Raw genomic sequence first — 19,104 nt, 5'->3', positions numbered from 1 at the left:
TAACGCGGGATTTCAGGTAAATCACACCCCACCTGAAGGCCTTTGTTCCTGATTTTTGTGTCAGGGTTTGCACCGGGTGGGTGGTTTGCGACCCAGGCTACAGCGAGCTGAGAAAAACAAAGACGGTGTTTCAAAGAGCTACACTCATGCAATTTAAAAGTTTGAACTTTTCAACCACTCTTTTTTTTATTTTAGTGAGAAAACATCTTGTCTTTTATGATATTATGCTGACAAGTGCTCATTCTTTTTGATCCTCACTTAGCGAAATAAAAGTCAATAAGCTCAGCATTTTGTTTTTGAAATCTTATGAGTCCGTGGAACCCGAAAGTCTGGTCGCTCTGGGACCGGATGTGCGGTCTTTCACCTCTGGGATCTGTGCTTCTGAAAGGCCCGCCGGTCTTTCCTGCTCATCGCCGACGTCTAGAGCAGGCAAAACAAACAGAAAAGGTGTTCCCTTCGGCAGCAATGAATTCGGGCCCATCACAGAAGGTTCGCACAGCCCCTGCACAATGAGGACTCACGGAGACACGACGATTTCATATCTTATAGATATTTTGTAAACCCTAAGGCAACCGTGAAAACATTTTAAAATGAGGCACCACTCAGAAGCCAACTGTAGAGATACAATCGCATCATGCAAAATATTCAATTAATCCAAAGGGAGGCAGAACATCCAGGAAAGTATGGAAAAAATGACGTTACACGTGTGTCTTGCTGAGCAGCACGGCCTCGTGTCGGTGTCAGCAAACAGCCGGAGTTCTGCCAAAGCTCAGAATCGTTTGCTTTGGGCGTATTCGCGCAACTGCTTTGAAAGCACCACAGAAGCTCACCAAGTGTCTTCCGCGGGCTCCTGGGTGGCTCAGTGGGTTAAGCATCTGACTTCGGCTCACGTCATGGTCTCAGGGTCCTGCGATCGAGCCCCGCCCGCATCAGACTCTGTGCTCAGCGGGGGCGGGGGGTGGTCTACTTAGGTTTCTCTCTCCCTCAGCTTCTCCCCCCGCTGCACCTTCTCTCTCTCTCAAAAATAAATAGTCTTTAAAAAATAATAAACTAAAATTCATCGGTGGCGTTTGTGCGGGGGGCTTGGGCTTCGGCACACGAGATACTAGTCTCGGCTGTGACGGCGTCAGGACGCTGTGAGATCGGATCACCCGGTTTCTCAGGAGGCCTCGGGAGCCCGAGCGTGTGGAACATCACCGCCGCAGAGCCCGGCTGCCAGGCTTCCGCTGGAACTTTCTTTGAAAGTTGGTACCTTGGAGTTTAGAACACATCGAACCTCATAAAAGTAAAGAAAGAAGGTAATAAACGTTTCAGGCAAGCACTCAAAGCCCCTTTTACCCATAAATTTTGAATATTCATTATTTAAAATAGGTTTGGGGGTTTTTTTGAGAGAGAGAGAGCGCGCGTGAGCAGGGAGGCGCGGAGGGAGAGAGAGAATCCCAAGCAGGCTCCGTGCCCAGCGCAGGGCCAGCCATGGGGCTTGATTTTACGGCCCTGAGTCGTGACCTGAACCAAAATCAAGAGTCAGACGCTTTCCCAGCTGAGCCACCCTGGTGCCCCTAAAATAGGATTTCTGCATTCCAATCAGGATGCCGGAAACAGTCTTTCTGGCCTGCTTGTCCCAGCAGGGTCTCCCTCCAACCTTGTCCCAAATTCCCACAATAATACACAACACCCAGCAGCACCCTCCATTGGCACAGGCCCCTGGGGACTAGGTTTTGGGGGAGTTGGGATCTAAGGGCGCTCTGATGGAGGAATAGACACTGAGTGCTTCTCCCACGGTGGCGGCGGGGTGGGGGGGCAGGCAGAAAGAGCTCAAACCTGCAGCAAGGGCAGTTGGCGTGATGGACATTTGCAGGTGTCTCGCCTAGTCAGAGCTCATAAAAAGCCCCGCAAGAAATCACAGGTAAGTGTGGCAGGTTTAACTGATATTTCCTGGGACCAGCAAAGTGGGAGGGTGCTGAAAACATATACAAACACATGACTAACTGCCCTTGGGCCTTTATTAAAAACAAAGACTATATAGTGAAATGATGTGGAAAACCCCTCCTGTATTTAATATATTCCCCAAGTTAACACAACTGGCAGTTGACTATCAATAACTTATGTTTATTTCAGTGGATCTTAAATGGACAACTGAACTATGTCTGCAATGTGTGAATGGTAGAGATTCCTCTCTGGAATATAACATCCTATCCCTTTTTTGGGAGTGCAATTGGGGGCAGATAGTCTATCTGGCAAACAGTGTGGTCTTTCGGAAATCAAAAAGTAAAACAAGACTGGAAATTCCTCAGAAATAGAATACTACTTTTTTTTTTTAAGATTTTATTTATTTATTTGACAGAGAGAGACAGCCAGTGAGAGGGGGAACACAAGCAGGGGGAGTGGGAGAGGAAGAAGCAGGCTCCCAGCGGAAGAGCCTGATGTGGGGCTCGATCCCAGAACGCCAGGATCACGCCCTGAGCCGAAGGCAGACGCTTAACGACTGCACCACCCAGGCGCCCCAGAAATAGAATACTTCTTAAATGCATGCTTTAAAAGAAAGAAACAAGAATCAAGTCTCTTACATATAATGTAGGAATTAATAGTGCCTCTCTACAGAGGCAGGAACGTCAAGTCTAGTCACATGGTTCTCAAAGAGAATCATTAAAACCACATTGGCACTCATCAGCCACAGGCATCCTCTTAAGCTTCGGGTCCTAAAGAAGTGTGTGCTCATTCTACGTTCATTGATTGGACCAGAAAGAAAAAAAAGACATGGATTAAGTGCATGGAATGGTCTTTCCAATCTCATGCCTGAGGGCCCCACTGACCAGTTAACAACTACAAGCCAAAACAAAAAAAACGAAAAACAAACAAAAAAACCCCCACCACAGCCAGTATGTCTTTCCCTCACTCTTCCTGCATACATCCCATACCTTACAGACAAATCCATAGGCTACCGGAAAGCAGACTATTGAGGAAGACGTCATGTCAGCTTCCTCTATTCTATTAATTCTACCCTTATTCCAAGGACCCTGATTTTAGGGGATTCTTTCCAGTAGTGAAGTCATGAAGGTATGTGGCATAATTTAAGTGTACCAGAACTGTGAGAGAAACAGAAAACAACACGGCGTGATGTGAAATACCTACCACACACATTAATTTCATGAAATTAATGCCATTTCAATATCTTTTTATTGAACATATTAGATCTTTATTATTAAAGCTAGGTAATTTGGGCAAGTGAGTAGTACATAGTTTTGTGGAAAACGTGAATATATTACTGGCTTATCAAGTTCAATGAGAAATTTTCCCATAGGCATGTGAAAATGTCTATGTGAAAACAGGCATGTGAAAATCTGCCTTTTGTAAAAGGCCAAATTTTGTTACCAATAATAAAAACACAAATTTGAAATAGAACCTGGCATTCAATTTAATCTGCTATTGTTCATTGACTTCTAATAATAATTGGTATAATAAAGACAATTGTGGAAAGCAAAAATTCCTAAGGTGGTTTAAAAAAGAAAATTCAAGCAATCTGAGACAGCCTTGCAGACCGTCTGGAGAATCCGTCTGTTTAACAAGTGGTGTATGTAAATAAATAATGGAAAAGATGCTACTAAGATACAACTTGGTAAACAGGCATTACCTATTTAATAAGTACAATATGTACATAGAATTCTCTTGAAAAGCTTCATTTTATACAGAAACATATTTACAAAATGAACAGTGTAATCAAATTAAAGATTATCTGTACAATGCGCATATATATATGTATATATATATGAACTTTTGGAAGATAAACAAGTTTCGTCATTGTAGTCAAAGTGGACAGCCATAGCATTTTAAAAAAAGGATTCCATCCCAGAAAATACATCTTTAATATACAATTATATTTTTCATTTATCTTCCTGAAAATTCTTCATGTTTGGATACTTTTTCAATTATTTTCTGTTGTTCAGAGCCTTGAAAAATTTCAGGTTTCTAGTGCCACCAACTGGTGTTAAAAATGAACAATCTTAGTGTCAAAAAAAGATTTTGTTTAAAAAAAAAAAGGATATTGAAAAACAGGCTACTAGAGTCGACATTCGTAAGGCAAACTAAACATACTGAGTAGCAACATGATTGATAAAAATATTTTCACCACAGTAGCATTTACAATATTAATGGTTTTTAATGTTTTAGTTTCTTTCTACCAGCACATCTTGGTCTAAATGTATATGAAAAAAATCTTTAGGAAATAATATACTGGTCCAAGTTTAGGAACACACATGAAAACGTGACTGGATCCATCTTTGTGGGCATGAAGCAGGCATTCACAATTCACTAAAATGGCAAACATCAAATACCTTTTTACGGTCTTTGGGGGTTTTTTTCCTTTAAAAATAAACATCGAACTGTGACGGTTAGAGAACGTGTAGACCATTGTGAAAACAGCCATCTGCTCTCAGCGTACCCCAGAACAAGGATTCATTTCCCAAAGCTTCATGCTACGGTGAGATTTCTGGGCCACTATTTGCACAAATGGATTAACCTTCTTCCTACAGCGGCTGGCTGTGAGCTGCAGAGGCTCAGAGCTGTTCCTACTGCCTCGCCGCCATTGCCACTAGACCACAGCGCCATGAAGACAGCACTGCTCTGTCTGATTTGTTCAGCAGTAAAACCACAATACCCCGGATGCTGCCTGGCAATAGCAGGTTTTTAATACATGTGTTTTTTAAGTGAATAAATAACATGCTGGTCGCCTGATAAAACTGAATTCAAGATAAATCACTTTAAATTGTGATGAAGATAGAAAGTTAAAAAAAAAAAAAAAACACACACACCACCGAAGTTCAAACCCATTTCTTTGCTCAAACCCACTATTTTCAATCCTTAACAGTTAGGCTAAAGTTTGAAGTGGTATGGGAAAAAAGGGAGTCACAGTAAGAATTTCACTTCAAAATTAAAACCTAGAAAAGCATATACCGAGTACACACAAAATAATTTCCTGTTCAAAGAAACAAAATAGTGCTAACCAAAACAGCCTTTGATGTGTACAACTAATAATGAACATATAAAATAAAATTTCCCCCAGATCTCAGATTTATCCAGACCATTTTCCTTTTCCAGACTCCCATTCTTCTCTCCATATAGTCAATATATTAAGAGTGGAAGACCTTCTAAATCCTTACATTAGGAGCTTTTTGTGAATTGGTATAAAGATCTGATACATTCACATTTTTGTAAATTACTTTGCTCGGTTCTAATCCATACACAAAAAGATACAGTAGAAACTGAAGAACAAAAGGAAAATAAAAGCATTTTCTTCAAAAATTTTCCACAGTTTGAAAAATAACAGTAAGTCAGAATATGGTTTATAATAGCTTTCCTCTAACAGAGTGTCACCATTTGATGTCTCCAAATGAATGGTGGCACAAATGTTAATATTGGAATGTTTCACTTTTGTATGTAATAAAATGTATACATTTTAAAAAAGTGTATAGCCATAGGACACTATAGATCTGATGACTATTTGGTCTCCATTCATACATTTCTGTCTTGGAGGGTAAAAAACAAATATTGTAGTGTATGAATGAATCTCCATCACAGAAGTCATGAAATTTAGTTATGTTGGCTACTCTAAGTAGTCTTTAGGAATATCAATAGTACGTCTAGAAAAATGGGAAAATAATTCAATTTGATTGCACTTACCCTCTTACTTTATTTTGATACATTATTATTGGAAAAAGAACAAGACACATTATGATAAGACTAACACTTGTTATAGCTATTTTTAAAAGATGTTTTTGGACTTATATTTCCATTTTGAAAAGATTTCGTTTTTGGATGCCAAGACATAACTCGGTATACAGAAAAAATAAGATGCTATACTAATGCTTAGTAAAAATTTAGTAAATGATCTTTTTAAACAACGTTGATTAAAAAAAATTTAAAACACATTAAAGGGACATTGCTACCATGAGCCCAATTTTTAGAGCCATGCAATTCCTTAAAGGTTTTTAATTCATCATCCCAAAGCTTACTTCACTTAAGGAGAGAAAAAAGGATGCAAAAATCTAAAACAAAAGTGACACTTGTGGCAACATCTGCATATTAGCCAAGGTATCCTATTACAGAAATGATCTGAATTTAACGAAATGTGAAAAACCACACTCAGAAATGATAATAAGTGACGAATCACAAGAGGAGGAACAAAATTCAATGATGCAGAAATACTGATACTATGACTGGCAACACTTAAGTGCGCGTCTTAAATAAATATTGTAAAAAACCATCAGGATACACAAATTTGGCTCTAAAATTCCTTTGGTTACAGAGATGTAATTATTTTATATTTTAAATAAATATACTGACTGAAACACATCACATTTGGGGACTGTAAGATCACACCACTGGAATATATGATTATATCAACAGTAAAGAATGGTCTTCAAATGAAATGGTTAACAGAGCCATATGCTGGATTCTCTTGGGAACTGGTTCTTCATAAATATCTTAAACATTGATCTTTACACTTGATGTTAGTAAAACTAAAGTATTTCAGTTTCAAAGAATTCATTATTCATCTCTCTGTTCTAAAGACTAATCTAGTTCACATTTTAAAATACAACTGAAGTTCACAAATCTAAGTGAGCATGTTATTTCAAATCATATCTTGTGTAACTGAAAGTAAAAAAAAAACTCAAATTAACTCAAACAATTTGAATCTGAAAAAAAACGTACCTAGCACAGATAAGGAAACCTGACAGAGGAATGCAATGTCCGATCACTGCTAAGCCACCAAGAGCTGGCTTTCCTATTAGCTTCCATTAAAATTAAAAGATTTAAGGACTCATTGGCATCCCTGAAACACAACCAAATGTTATGCTGGAATGTCAAACAAAATTTTAATCACTTTACTTTTCTTCATGTTGGAGAAACAGCATATTATTGAATGATTAACACATGTCCTTTCATGCATAATTTTAAAAAGCTGAATCATTTTTGACATTATATATTTCCAAAGGAAGAAATGTGGACAAGGGGTTTTCAAAAGCCCTTGCAGTAATGCTCAGCACTTCGCAGGACTAGTAGCAATTTCAGCTGTTCTAATTCGGTGACAGGCTCTCACTATACAAACACAAATTTCATCAAAGCTTATACTCTTACAGTATACACAGCAATGCATTCGTATTTTATACAGATGAAGCAAAACACTTTTTTACTGGCTGACACACAAAGCAGGGGAAAGTTTCCCACAACACTGGGCAGTGGCACCTGCCCCTTATGTGGCTTTTGTCTGTTCAGTGACCAACAGCTGTGTGTTAGGTTTTCTTTGTCCGCTGTTCTAGTTCATGCTGGTGTTTAACAAGACGTTCTATTTCTGTTCCAAGTGTTTGTAGATTTTCCTTTACCAATTAGAAAAGGGAAAAGAAAACAGAAGTATTAAATATCATAAGTACGTAGATTCAGTTTGAACTGTTTTTGCTTAAATTTTGATCCTGAAAGGGTGAGGATTAGTCTTCAATGCCCTGTGGCATAAACCAGGTACATGGCAGTTTTCAGTAAATAAATTCTATACATTTTGGAATCTTTTTACTGAAGCTACAGCCAATTTTAGTGCACAGATTTGTTACTAGATTTACTAACTATCAAGGCCCAAACATAGCACAAATAGAATAGTTGGGTCAGGTAAAAGCTGCAAAAAGTAAAGCTGGAAAATACACATTAGAAAATGAATGCCTTAATCTTAAAACAGAGCCTCAGCAATCGATTATAACCATACAGGTCAAAGGCCACCCACTGCAAAATAAACAACTATCTGTCCAATAGTTAAGCTGATTTTTTGCTCTTTCCTCCTTTCCTTGAGAGTTTAAAAAACTGTATTTTTCAATAAGAAAAACACAAAAATTTTATCTCCAGGTAAAATGGTTACCCTGCATTATAGAACTAGTTCAATTACGGGCTAGCTCACACTGTGAAAGAGGTACCATTATGCCACGCTCACTTACTGGTTGGTAAGTAAATGAGAAATATAGATACCTTCAAAGTAATATTTTTTAGTAATGTATCCTCCAAAACAGCCTGTAATTTTCTGCTGATCTCCAAAGAGAGGTCCAGTGTTAATCCACTATCAGCTGGATGGGATGTATATAACGATGCCATAATCCCACCCCGTCTGCTTAAATGGACTTTGTTAAAATCTGATGCCTCTGATGAAAGTGTGCCTGATTCTTCCCGTAAAATGTAACTCTGAATTATTCTGCAAAATAAAACGACACGATCAATTATGTACCTGCAGAATTAAAAACACTAAAATTTACAAGAGTCAAATGATCATAAGCATGAAGATGATTAGCATAAAACAAGCACCTATTAGGTTAACAGTAATATGTTAGAAAATAATTTTTCTTATTCACATAGTATCTTTTTTTTTTTTTTTTTTTTGAGAAAGAAAGCGAGAGTGTGCCCACAAGCAGGGGGGAGTGGCAGGCAGAGGGAGAGGAAGAAGCAGACTCCCCGCTGCTCAGGGAGCTCAACTTGGGGCTCGATCCCAGCACCCTGGGATCGTGACCTGAGCTGAAGGCAGACACTTAACTGACTGAGCCACCCAGGTGCTCCAGATGATGTCTTAATCCCATTTTTGTTCAACATGGTATTTACATTAGAGATATATAAACATTGTTTTTTCTTTCCTTATTAATCAAAATATTTTTGAGTAATTTCTTTATTGCTCCATTTCAGTATTTTCTATTTTCTTGTTATTAAACTTAGAACTTTATTCGTTTTTGTTTTTTTTTTTAAAGATTTATTTAGAGAGAGCGCGCACGCATGCATGTGTGCGTGAGCACACGATGGGGCGGGGGTGGCAGCACAGGGCTCAACCTCACAACACTGAGATCACGACCTGAGCTGAAATCAAGAGTCAGACACTTAACTGACTGGGCCACCCACGCATCCCTTCTTTTTCTTTTAAAAGTCACGGGCCAACTTTTCTCTAAGTCTAAAATTATTTCAAAATAAAAATTAAAAAGTCACTGGTAAGGCGTTGCAATATATTAAAAAAAAAAAACCTCTTAAAAGACTATGGTATTTTTTTTTTTAAGATTTTTTTTTATTTATTGACAGAGAGAGACAGCCAGTGAGAGAGGGAACACAGCAGGGGGAGTGGGAGAGGAAGAAGCAGGCTCCTAGTGGAGAAGCCTGATGTGAGGCTCCATCCAAGAACGCTGGGATCACGCCCTGAGCCAAAGGCAGACGCTTAACAACTGCGCCACCCAGGCGCACCAAGACTATGGTATTTTTAAGAGAAATTTTGCACAGCACATTTTTTTCTTTCTTTCTTTCTTTTTTTCTTTTCTTTTCTTTTCTTTTTACCAGGCTAGGAAGGAAGGCCCAAGCCCCAGAGAACCCAGCTCCTGGGAGGGGAGAACAAGCCATTGGAGGGATGAGGAGGAAAGGTCACAGGCCACAGGGTCAGGATGGAGAACCCGCAGGTGAGTTGAACAAAAAACCATGCCAGAGTCCAGTTAGCAGGGAGAAGAAACAGAAAACAAAAATGCATGAAAATACATCTCACAAAAGTGAGAAAAAGTAAGGTTTCATGCATGATACCAAAAGAAAGAACATTAGTGTACATTAAACGTGTATGGAACGCACCGCACAGCAGATTTCAGGCTGTGCTGACCAGGCATTCCGCCCACCCCACGGAAGGCCAGCAGCACCCCGCTCAGGGGCCAGGCCACCCTGAGGCCCCGGAGGTCACCACTCAAACGGCTGGTTCTTAGCTTGAGGCCCCTGGTGCCCAGCTGCTGGGAGCTTGAGAAGCCAGCTTTTGACTTAAGGTCACATTGACCTGGTCCCAGCTGGGCCCAGATCCCCAGCTCTTGGTCTGTCACTTACTGGATTAGTGATGACTCTAGAACATTTAGTGATTTGACTTGAACACCACCAGTAAATTTATTTGTCCCTGAGTTGTAAGAAATCAATGAAATTTTGTTAAGTCATAAGCACAGGACCTTGTACTTGGCAGGTGCCCAATAAATTACCTGCTATATCCTATCCAACAGGAAAGATAACCCACAACCCCATCTCTCTCTTAGAGTCACAGTCATGAAAAGCAAAAGCTAACAGAGTGCTTTTATTAAATCCAAAGTTATCTCAGTCTCTTAAAAAAATTAAGATCTACTGAACTCTAGATCACCTTAAAGACCTGTGTTTTCTTCCATCTCTGTATTCCCAAAACCTAGAACACAGTAAGTGATCACTAAAAGACTGGTAACTGAATTACTAAAATTAAGAATTATTTTTTGAAAGATGGGCTCTTGATATGATTAATTTTGAAAACAGTTAACTTTACCACATAAGTACGGTATTTCAAACACAGATTGTGTTATAATAATACATACTTTGTTTTTTTCCTGATTTCTTCCACCAATTGTTTGATATGATCCTCCATAAATTCTATCTTTTCATTTTTCCGGGCATGTGCCTTTTGCAGCCTTACGATCCTCTCGATCAACATGGCCTTGTCCACTTCTGGAAAGTTATCCACAGCTACCGACGACCCGGTATTTTCTGGGGATCGATCTTCTGCACTGCTTCGAGCATTGAGGGACCCTGAAGACAAAAAAAAAAAAAAATCAGTTTAGATATTGTACTCAGTCTAGAGTCATCTGCTAATGTCGCATATTATTTCTTCTAGTATAACTCACAAATATTCGATTGAACAGAGTTGGGCACAGAACACAAGTCATACCTGGCCTGAGTTCTTATTTCTGAATACATGAATGACAGAAGTACCCAAAGGACCTATTATGTCTCTCAGGAACAGGATGAGGAAGCAGGAAACTCAAGAAAAAGTCAGAATAACAAGTCTGAAGTGAAACTGAGAGCCAAAAACAGAGAGAGAGAGAGAGAGAAAGAGAGAGAACACAGCCGGTGGGTTAAGCTCTGAAGCCAGTCTCCCTAGGCTCAAATTCCACTCCTCTACTTTCTAGTTGTGTGCCGTTGGACAAGTTATTTAACTCTCTGTGCCTTGGTCACTTCATCTTAAAATGGGAATAATATTATTTACCTCATAGGACTGTTATCCTCATTTAAATGAGTTAAAATATGTGAAGTGCTTGGAACAGTGCGTGTAAGTAGGCACTCAGTAAATGTTAGCTATTACTTTAATCAACATCAGTTGAGAAAAATTTCTGATCCTCTTTATCCCACAAACAAAAGTCTTTTTTCAACTCCATTTTGTAGATTTAAGACAGTACTATACCCTTATCTAAGGTCACACACTAATAAATGACAGACCTGGGTTCTAAATACCTATGTGTAGTTTCAACCCATGTTCTTTCTAGTATTGATCTTCCCACTACCGCAATAGTTGATGTTTCCCCCCTAATGTGCAACTCCTGGGAGGGAGTGTAGTGTCACAGCACACACACACCCTAGAGTCTGAGAGTTCTGCCACTGTGAATTTGGGGCAAGTCATGGAACCATTCTGAACCTTCCTTTCCTCATCACTAAAATGCGAATTGTAACACCTCACAGGACTATTCTGCAGAGTAAATAATATGTTTAAAGTGCTTGGCACGATTCCTGGCATTCCAAAATGACAAATACACTGATATTTTGCTAATTACCATTTCCACAATGATATCAATCATAATTTTATAGACTATTCATTTTCACTTTAGACCACAGGCATATTTACCATGGGAAAAGCCAAAAGATTTAAACATACCATGTGTATATAAAAAATCCTGATATATAATGATGATCATTTCATTAGTTTTCAGGTGTTAAAATATAAAAGTAAAAAAAAAAGAGAGACCGTATTATAACAAATCTCTCTATATGGATGGATACAAATCCAAATTTAAAAATGGAAGAGGAAATTGTCACAAAGAATAAAGAAGAAGCAGGTAAGACAATAGGAGGCAGGGAGACAGGTCATCCAGAACCCCATGACGAGCATGAACCCCTGGGTAATGATGAGAACTTATTTACCTGGAAATAATACTACTTTTTATAACTCAAAATGGGAAGAAAAAAAAAAAAAGCATATCAACACTTCAACACACAAAAAAATGCTACTTCTTTTTACAGTCAGTCACTAGATAACAACTGAAACCAGAAGTTTTTTACCTGATGAACTTGAACGACTCCCCATGCTGCTGACTTCTTTATCATAGCTTCCACTCTCAACCTGATCTAATTTTCTTCGTGCTACAGGAAAAAGAAACAAATTACTCGTGACAATTACCATGACCATGTGCCCCACTATTTCTGATTTTACTTGCTAAAATCGCTCAGGCAAAAATGGCTTAAACACAAGAGAAATTTGTGGAATACATACTTTAGACGGGAGGGCTATTGTTGTCATTCATATAAAATGATATCTAGAAATGTACAGGTCAAATACAAAATATCTAAAAACAACACTATGATCACATCACTTAGGCATAGTGACCTAATGTTCAGAGTCCTGATGGATTTAGATGACCCCTATGATACCAGGAATATCCCTTCAATTATAGCTATTAAAACAAACTGAATTCTTACAGCAAATATCTAAATATATTCATATTAAGTAAATGCTAAATCTCGTTTATCTTAATACTATATTTCATTCAATTTTAATACAAAGTTAGTGAGAATAGTAGAGATTAGGAAGCTGAAATACATCACATTTGTATCCAAGCACATAGCATAGTTTAAATTGTTTAAATTTTTAAATGAAAGAAATCTGGGTTCCAGTCCCAACTGTTAATCATTGTGTTTGGGTCTCAGTTTCCTCTAAGATGGAAGGGTCAGGGCTTAATGTTCTCTAAGGTAGAGGTCTACAAGGTGGGATGCAGGTACCCTAGACGCTGCATGAAACAACTCCTAGCATGTGTACGGAGAAAATACTAGAACTTCCATTTATACTTGCATTTCGTATTCATTTTTATATTTATTTTCATCAGATTCTATTTTTCATGTTTTTTAATGTAGAGTGATACACGTTTAAAATTTATAAATAAATATATATAAATCTGAGAACAAATGCTTAAATACTTTTCACTGATTGGAGTATGTGATCAAAAAAGTTTAGACAATACTGTCCTCAAGTATATTCCCAACTCTCACACTTTGGGATTCTGTGAACAAAAGTCCTTTGGAATAGAAGATGTTATAAACTATTCATGGAACTCCAAGAAGTTTAGCAATTTAGTTTATAAACATTAATATATTAAAAAGAACATACAGCACTAATCAGTGTGGTAGAACCTGATGTAAAATATATTTTTTTCTATAAATCCTTAATGACTGGAAGATGCAACATTAAGGTCTAAGTGTGCGAGAATTTTGTACCTTGCTGGAGTTGTTTGGTAAGATCTTTGACACTGGAGGCATGTTTACGTCTCTGGGTTATTAATTCATCTTTTAGTTCTTCGACCTGGGTACTCAATGCTTTAACTTCTGTTTGTCTGCAGGTGAGTTCTGCTTGCAGAGTCTGGACCTCCTCTTTTCGCAGTTCTTCCTCCTTCAACAATCTACTTTCCTAAATATCAAATAAGATCAAACGAAAAACACCAATTCTAATACCTGTTTGTTTCCATTACTGCTCACAGTTTAAAACCTGAAAATACAAGGTCCTTGATGGTAGATTCTTCCAGAATTGCTCCTTACTAGGTTTTGTTTCCTGCACTCCTTAAATTCCTTGTATAGGAACACAGGGGGGCATATTAACGCATTTGACATCTTATACATGCAAAACAGTCTATATCAGAGGTCTCTGTTTATTTTGGACTAACAGCTCAAATTATTTTATGAGTAACTTAAAGACACTCTGATAACTTAGAAATATTAAACCATTTAAAAACTACAAAAATACAGAAATTTGAAATACTTTAAAAAATATATAGTAATTCCAGGGGTGCCTAGGTGGCTCAGTCAGTTGAATGTCAAACTGTTGATTTTGGCTCAGGTCACGAACTCAGGGTCATGAGATGGAGCCCCATGTCAGGCTCTGTACTCAGCGGGGAGTGTGTTTGAGATTCTCTTTCCCTCTCCTTCTGCCCCTCCCCCCAAAATAAATATATAAATCTTAAAATACACACACACACACACACACACACACATAACTATGTGGTAATTCCAGTTACTAATAACAAAAACCATGGTTTTTCTTATTTTCGAAAATGAAATATTTTCATAAACACTTTAGGGAGGTATTTTATTATAAATTATATAAATAGGAAGGAAAAGGACACTTTAAACAAGTTGGAAGGAAAAACTTCTCACAGCATTTGAAATTACAAGACAATCAGGCCAATAAAAAAAAAAGAGCTCAACTTAACCAGTAGGTTTATGCTAACAGGAAAATTTAATTTGTGCTTCTTGTATGTTGCTTTAAAAGTTAAATGTAAATGTATACTCACCAAATTAGTATTTGTCTGTTTCATTTGTTCACACTGGCTTTGTAACTGACTTTCACTACAGGAAAGCTTATCAAATTGTGACTGCAAAGAATTGGATTCAGATTGTAGTTGTGCATTCTTACTAGTGAGCTTTTCTGTAAATAGTAGTAACTCAGATTCTCTTTTCCTACTGCCTTCGATGTCTTTTTGTAGGTCATTAATCAAAGAATTAAGATTTTCCACTTCTTCCTTCAAATTTTCAATTTCTTGTTTACCTCTAAAAAACAAAGTTTATACTTAAGAAAAAATAAACTACTAAAAGACATTACATTAATGGTTTGGGATTTTCATCAAATAAAATACTTCATAAAGGTACTTTTATTCATTCATCCAAATTATTTATTTGGATTTGTAGGACTACCTAATATATGCTAGGAACTAAGAGCTGCGAATATAAGTGAATAAGACCAACGTGGGCCCTGCTTTCAAAGAGCTTTCTGTCAAGTAAGGAAATTACATGTTTTTGATGATGGAAGCACAGACTGGGTTGCCTCACCTAGTACAAGTGATGTTTACAGTAATGAAGTAGGGGCTAGCAAACGTTTCTTGTAAAAGGCCCAGACAGTAAACAATTTAAGTTTCTACAGCATATGGTCTTTACAGCAAGTGTTCAACCCTGCCACTGCAGTGTGAAAGCAGCCACAGATCATTCATGAAGGAATGAGAGTAGCTGTGTTCCAAAAACAAATTATTTACAAAAAAAGGCAGTGGGCTGGATTTGGCTCGTGAGCCCCAGTTTGCTACCTTCTGATCTGAAGAAAAAGTAGGAGTGAGTGGGACAACAAAATATGCTCCAGGTGGAAGAAGCAGGATGTGCTAGATCTGGGAAGGTAACGAGAATGACTTTCTTGTTGGTTCTAACAAACACATGTTCAACACTGATGAGGACAGGACAGCACTTAACACAGCCCACGCACCTAGGAGACAATCAATCCACATTTGTAAACAACTACTGCTGACACCCAAGAGTGTGAAAAGAGAAGGCACAGAGGGAGAAGCAAGCTCACTAATGATCTTCCAAACCATGCTATGGCATCTGAACTTACTGCACAGTCCCTGAGGCAATGGGAAATCACTGAAAGGTTTTGACATTTCCTTTTTAAAAAGATTATGCTAACTAAAGTATAGGAAATGGATTACAGGGGAAGCAAAAAACAAAACAACAAAACCAGTTTAGAAGCTGTGGCAGTTTTCTAGATGAAAGCACAATGGCAGCAGTGGTGGGGGTGTGAAAATTAATGAACTTGAAAGACACTGAAGAGTTCGTCAATAATACTCTGTGACTGGTTAGATGCATGAGGAGAAGAAGAGAACCAAGGAAGATGCCCAGGCTCCTGGGCTGGAAAATCATGTGGATGCTACACTTACCACTCATCTCAGGAACATCAGAGGAGCATATTTATGGGTGGGATAGACGAATCAGTTTGGGACATGTTAAAAGTCTGAGGTGTCTTTGACACTTGCATGTCTGGGGCTGAGAAAAAGGGCTGAAGATAATGACCTGAAGGTCCTTCAACATACTACAGGAATAGTTAGGACCACTCAAGGTATGATAAAATAGTAACAAAAGAGTTTTATGACAAAGAAAAGGCTGCCAAGGACACTGAGGAAAGAAGTGGCCAGAAACTAGGGAGGAACACCAGGAAAGCATGATATGAAACCAAAGGAACAGAGCATGGCTAGAAAGCTAATGGGCTTAATGGTTTCAATACTGAAAATTCAAGCAAGGCTTAGTCTGAGGAGTGTCTGCTGGATTTAAGGAGGCATTAGCAGTTTTTAATGGGATGTTGGGGTAGAAGCTAGACTGAAGTCGAGAGGAAAAGAAGGACAAAGGAGGTGAAGGCATGGAGGAAGAGTATAGATGATTCTACAAGGATGTTTGGTTGTGAAGGACAGGAAAAAGGTGAGGGGACATCAGAGCAATTTTGATGTTTTTAATACTGAAATGTAGAAAAACAAAAAATAGAGTAAGAGATAAAGGATAAAGAAGAAATAATCCAGAAAGACCCTGAGAAGGCAGAAGAGCATGGGATCCACAGAAGGAGAGAGAACAATTCAGTTCAGAGGGGAACAGGAACATCTCCTCCACAATAGCAGAAGGAAGAGAAAGAACGGTTGCAGATGAAGGCAAGTTCACAGAACAGACAAAAAGAGGTTGCAAGAACAGTTACCGGCATCTCCCATTTCTCCTGTGAAGTAAATCAGAGGTAATCACCTGTCAAGAGTAAATAGTGAGGAGAGGGAGACCAGAAGTGTGAACAAACAAAGAGTGTCTGGAATGGATGCTTCAAGGTGGGGGGAGAGGCTGTGACTAAGGACATATGGTAGGATTAGAGGTCATTAACACTTCCAGTTGAGGTTGCTAACCATGGATTTATCGCAGCACCAACCTGGATGATAGGATTTTTAGCAATACTGAGCAGCAGCTACTGGTACAGTATGAGAAAGAAGGTATTGGATTCAGGCTGAATCTAGGCTTTGCCAGGTGATGTCGTGAGTAGAGTTTAGCTAAACGGTTTTAACAGAACCCAAGGAATAATGTCAGCTCCTGACCTTGCACTACAACGCACACAAAGATACAGATCTACACATGTATCTACCTTTTAGAAGTAAGTACTGTAATAATTTGAATGTTAAAGAATGGATTAAGAAACTAAAATCCATTCTGTTTTATAAATTGCTACTTCCAATATTTAGGGAATATAAACTTTGATTTTTAGAAGCCATAATAGGAACTGGAAAGATAATCCAAAAAATTTCAAATGAAAACAGGAATTTAACAATTTTTCGCTAGTAAAATTATAAAATTACCCTTGTTTAATGCACTAATTACATGTAGTAACAGAATCTTGAGATACAATTAAAAAGCTTACTGATTAGCATAAACAGAATTTGCTTGGTTTATACCTTTCATGCTGCTCCTGCATCTGATCCACGATTTTCACTTTGTCCAATAAATTCTGAATTTCAGCTTTTTGGCGATTAATAATTTCCTTATATTTGGATAACTCATCTTCTGTTCTTAATCGTTCATCTTCTAGACATTTCACCTACCAAAAATCATAACCAAGTTACACTATAAACAATATTTTCTTGTTCCTTACTTACTTCACTAGTGGTTATATATTAATAATCCAAGCTAGGGACTCCTGGGTGGCTCAGTTGGGTAAGCGTCAGACTCTTGATTTTGGCTCTGGTCATGATCTCAGCGTTGTGAGATCGAGCCCCACATCAGGCTTTGCACTGTGAGTAGAGCCTGCTTAAGATTCTTTCTTTATCTCTCCCCTTGCCCCTCCCCTCCCCAACCACTCACACGCTCGCACACTCATTCTCTCTCTTGCTCAAAAAAAAAAACAAAAAACAAACAAAAAAAACACAAAAAAACACAACCCCCCCCAAGAAACCAAAAAAAAAAAAACCCAACCAACCAACCAAACAAATAAAAACCCCCAAAAAACTATGCTAAATTCTGGAGCAGGATTAATTAACACGAAGAAAAGTCCTGGGGTTCAGTTTCAGATTTCTCATGATTTAGTCACAGTTTTAGAATGTCACATTGTTTGTGCTGAACCTCCATTTCCTCACCTGAAAACAAGATACACCTTCCCCACCTACCTCGAAGAACTGGCACAGTGAACAAATGGAAGGACACATGAAGGACACTTTGAAAATTATTAAATGATGGCAAATTCAAGGGGGTTACTTAAAAGCCTATTTCTAAAGAAATGAATGATATACAATGATATTTCACATTCATATTAAAAGGGATACTATTTTTACAATGAAAACTATACTAGATTGTTAGAAATTAAAACTGTACAACACTACACAGGAGAAATACAATGTCTATTATTTTCTGTCACTTACAGTTCTAAAGTCCAACTATCTCTCCAATTAATTTGCTGGTAAGACTGCCTTACATTAGGGGCCCAAGGATAAGTGACAGAAAGAGCAAAGGTGCTGTAAAACAGGACTGTCTGGCAAATACTTCAAAGGGACCAAAGTGGAAGACATTTTCATTTCAACAAAAGAGTCCATTTTATTGCTAGGAAATTGATATTCTACTCCTCTGAGTTCTTTCACTTTGGAATGAACGGAGTCCAAAATTAAAGATATTTACCCTTCCTCCGAAATCATGACTAGAGATTTCCTTACCTTTGTTCTCAGTGTTCGTAGTTCATCCATACCCTCCTTAAATGTCCTCTTCAGATCTTCCAGTTCTTTTATTTTGGCGTGATGCATCTTTTAAATAAAAGTTTAAAAGAAACCACAAGTCATTAGGTACTAAACAAGACCTAAAATTTATCGCCTATTCCTTCAAAAAAACCTTCAAAGTGGATGACAGTACTCATTCTTTCTCTGTATTTATTGCCCAAATGCAGGGTATGAAAAGAGCAAAGCCACTCACCTCTAGCTGGTCGGATTTTTCTTGCATTTGTTTTTCAAGTTCTCCTTTTGTGACTCTAAGCTTGGCATCAAGCTCATTGGATTTAATTTCTTCTGACTCCTAATGGGAACAAAATGAAAACAGTAGGACTGAATTTTTAAAGGTTTATACTTTGGAAAGTGAAGGCATTTGCAGTTAAGTTTACAAATTGTGAAATGCATACCTAGGTATCTAAAAATGACTGTACTGAAAGATTTTAAATATATCAATTCTGCATGAACAAGAATATCA

The 19,104-nt window shown here is 38.1% G+C and overlaps 1 protein-coding gene across 3 annotated transcripts in view; it reads right to left on the bottom strand.

Moving 5' to 3' along the window:
• Nucleotides 1-3,158: 3,158 nt before the first annotated feature.
• Nucleotides 3,159-19,104, bottom strand: part of CCDC186 (coiled-coil domain containing 186) — a 50,705-nt gene continuing 34,759 nt past the window's right edge. For all 3 annotated transcript variants that reach the window (XM_045803187.2, XM_045803192.2, XM_045803191.2), the window contains 9 exons: nucleotides 18,835-18,933; nucleotides 18,582-18,668; nucleotides 17,334-17,476; nucleotides 14,388-14,643; nucleotides 13,318-13,507; nucleotides 12,109-12,189; nucleotides 10,374-10,584; nucleotides 8,008-8,227; nucleotides 3,159-7,373 (listed from right to left, as the gene is read on the bottom strand). In XM_045803187.2, coding sequence (XP_045659143.2) covers nucleotides 7,290-7,373; nucleotides 8,008-8,227; nucleotides 10,374-10,584; nucleotides 12,109-12,189; nucleotides 13,318-13,507; nucleotides 14,388-14,643; nucleotides 17,334-17,476; nucleotides 18,582-18,668; nucleotides 18,835-18,933 — 1,371 coding nt within the window. In that variant the 3' untranslated portion in view covers nucleotides 3,159-7,289. The remainder of the gene's footprint in view (nucleotides 7,374-8,007; nucleotides 8,228-10,373; nucleotides 10,585-12,108; nucleotides 12,190-13,317; nucleotides 13,508-14,387; nucleotides 14,644-17,333; nucleotides 17,477-18,581; nucleotides 18,669-18,834; nucleotides 18,934-19,104) is intronic.

Source organism: Ursus americanus, chromosome 6, assembly GCF_024610735.1.
Source record: "Ursus americanus isolate L20-20 chromosome 6, mUrsAme1.1.p, whole genome shotgun sequence".
Classification (NCBI taxonomy): Eukaryota; Metazoa; Chordata; class Mammalia; order Carnivora; family Ursidae; genus Ursus; species Ursus americanus.
The sequence above is the reverse complement of the archived record's forward strand: the minus strand, read 5'-3'. Positions and strand labels throughout refer to the sequence as shown.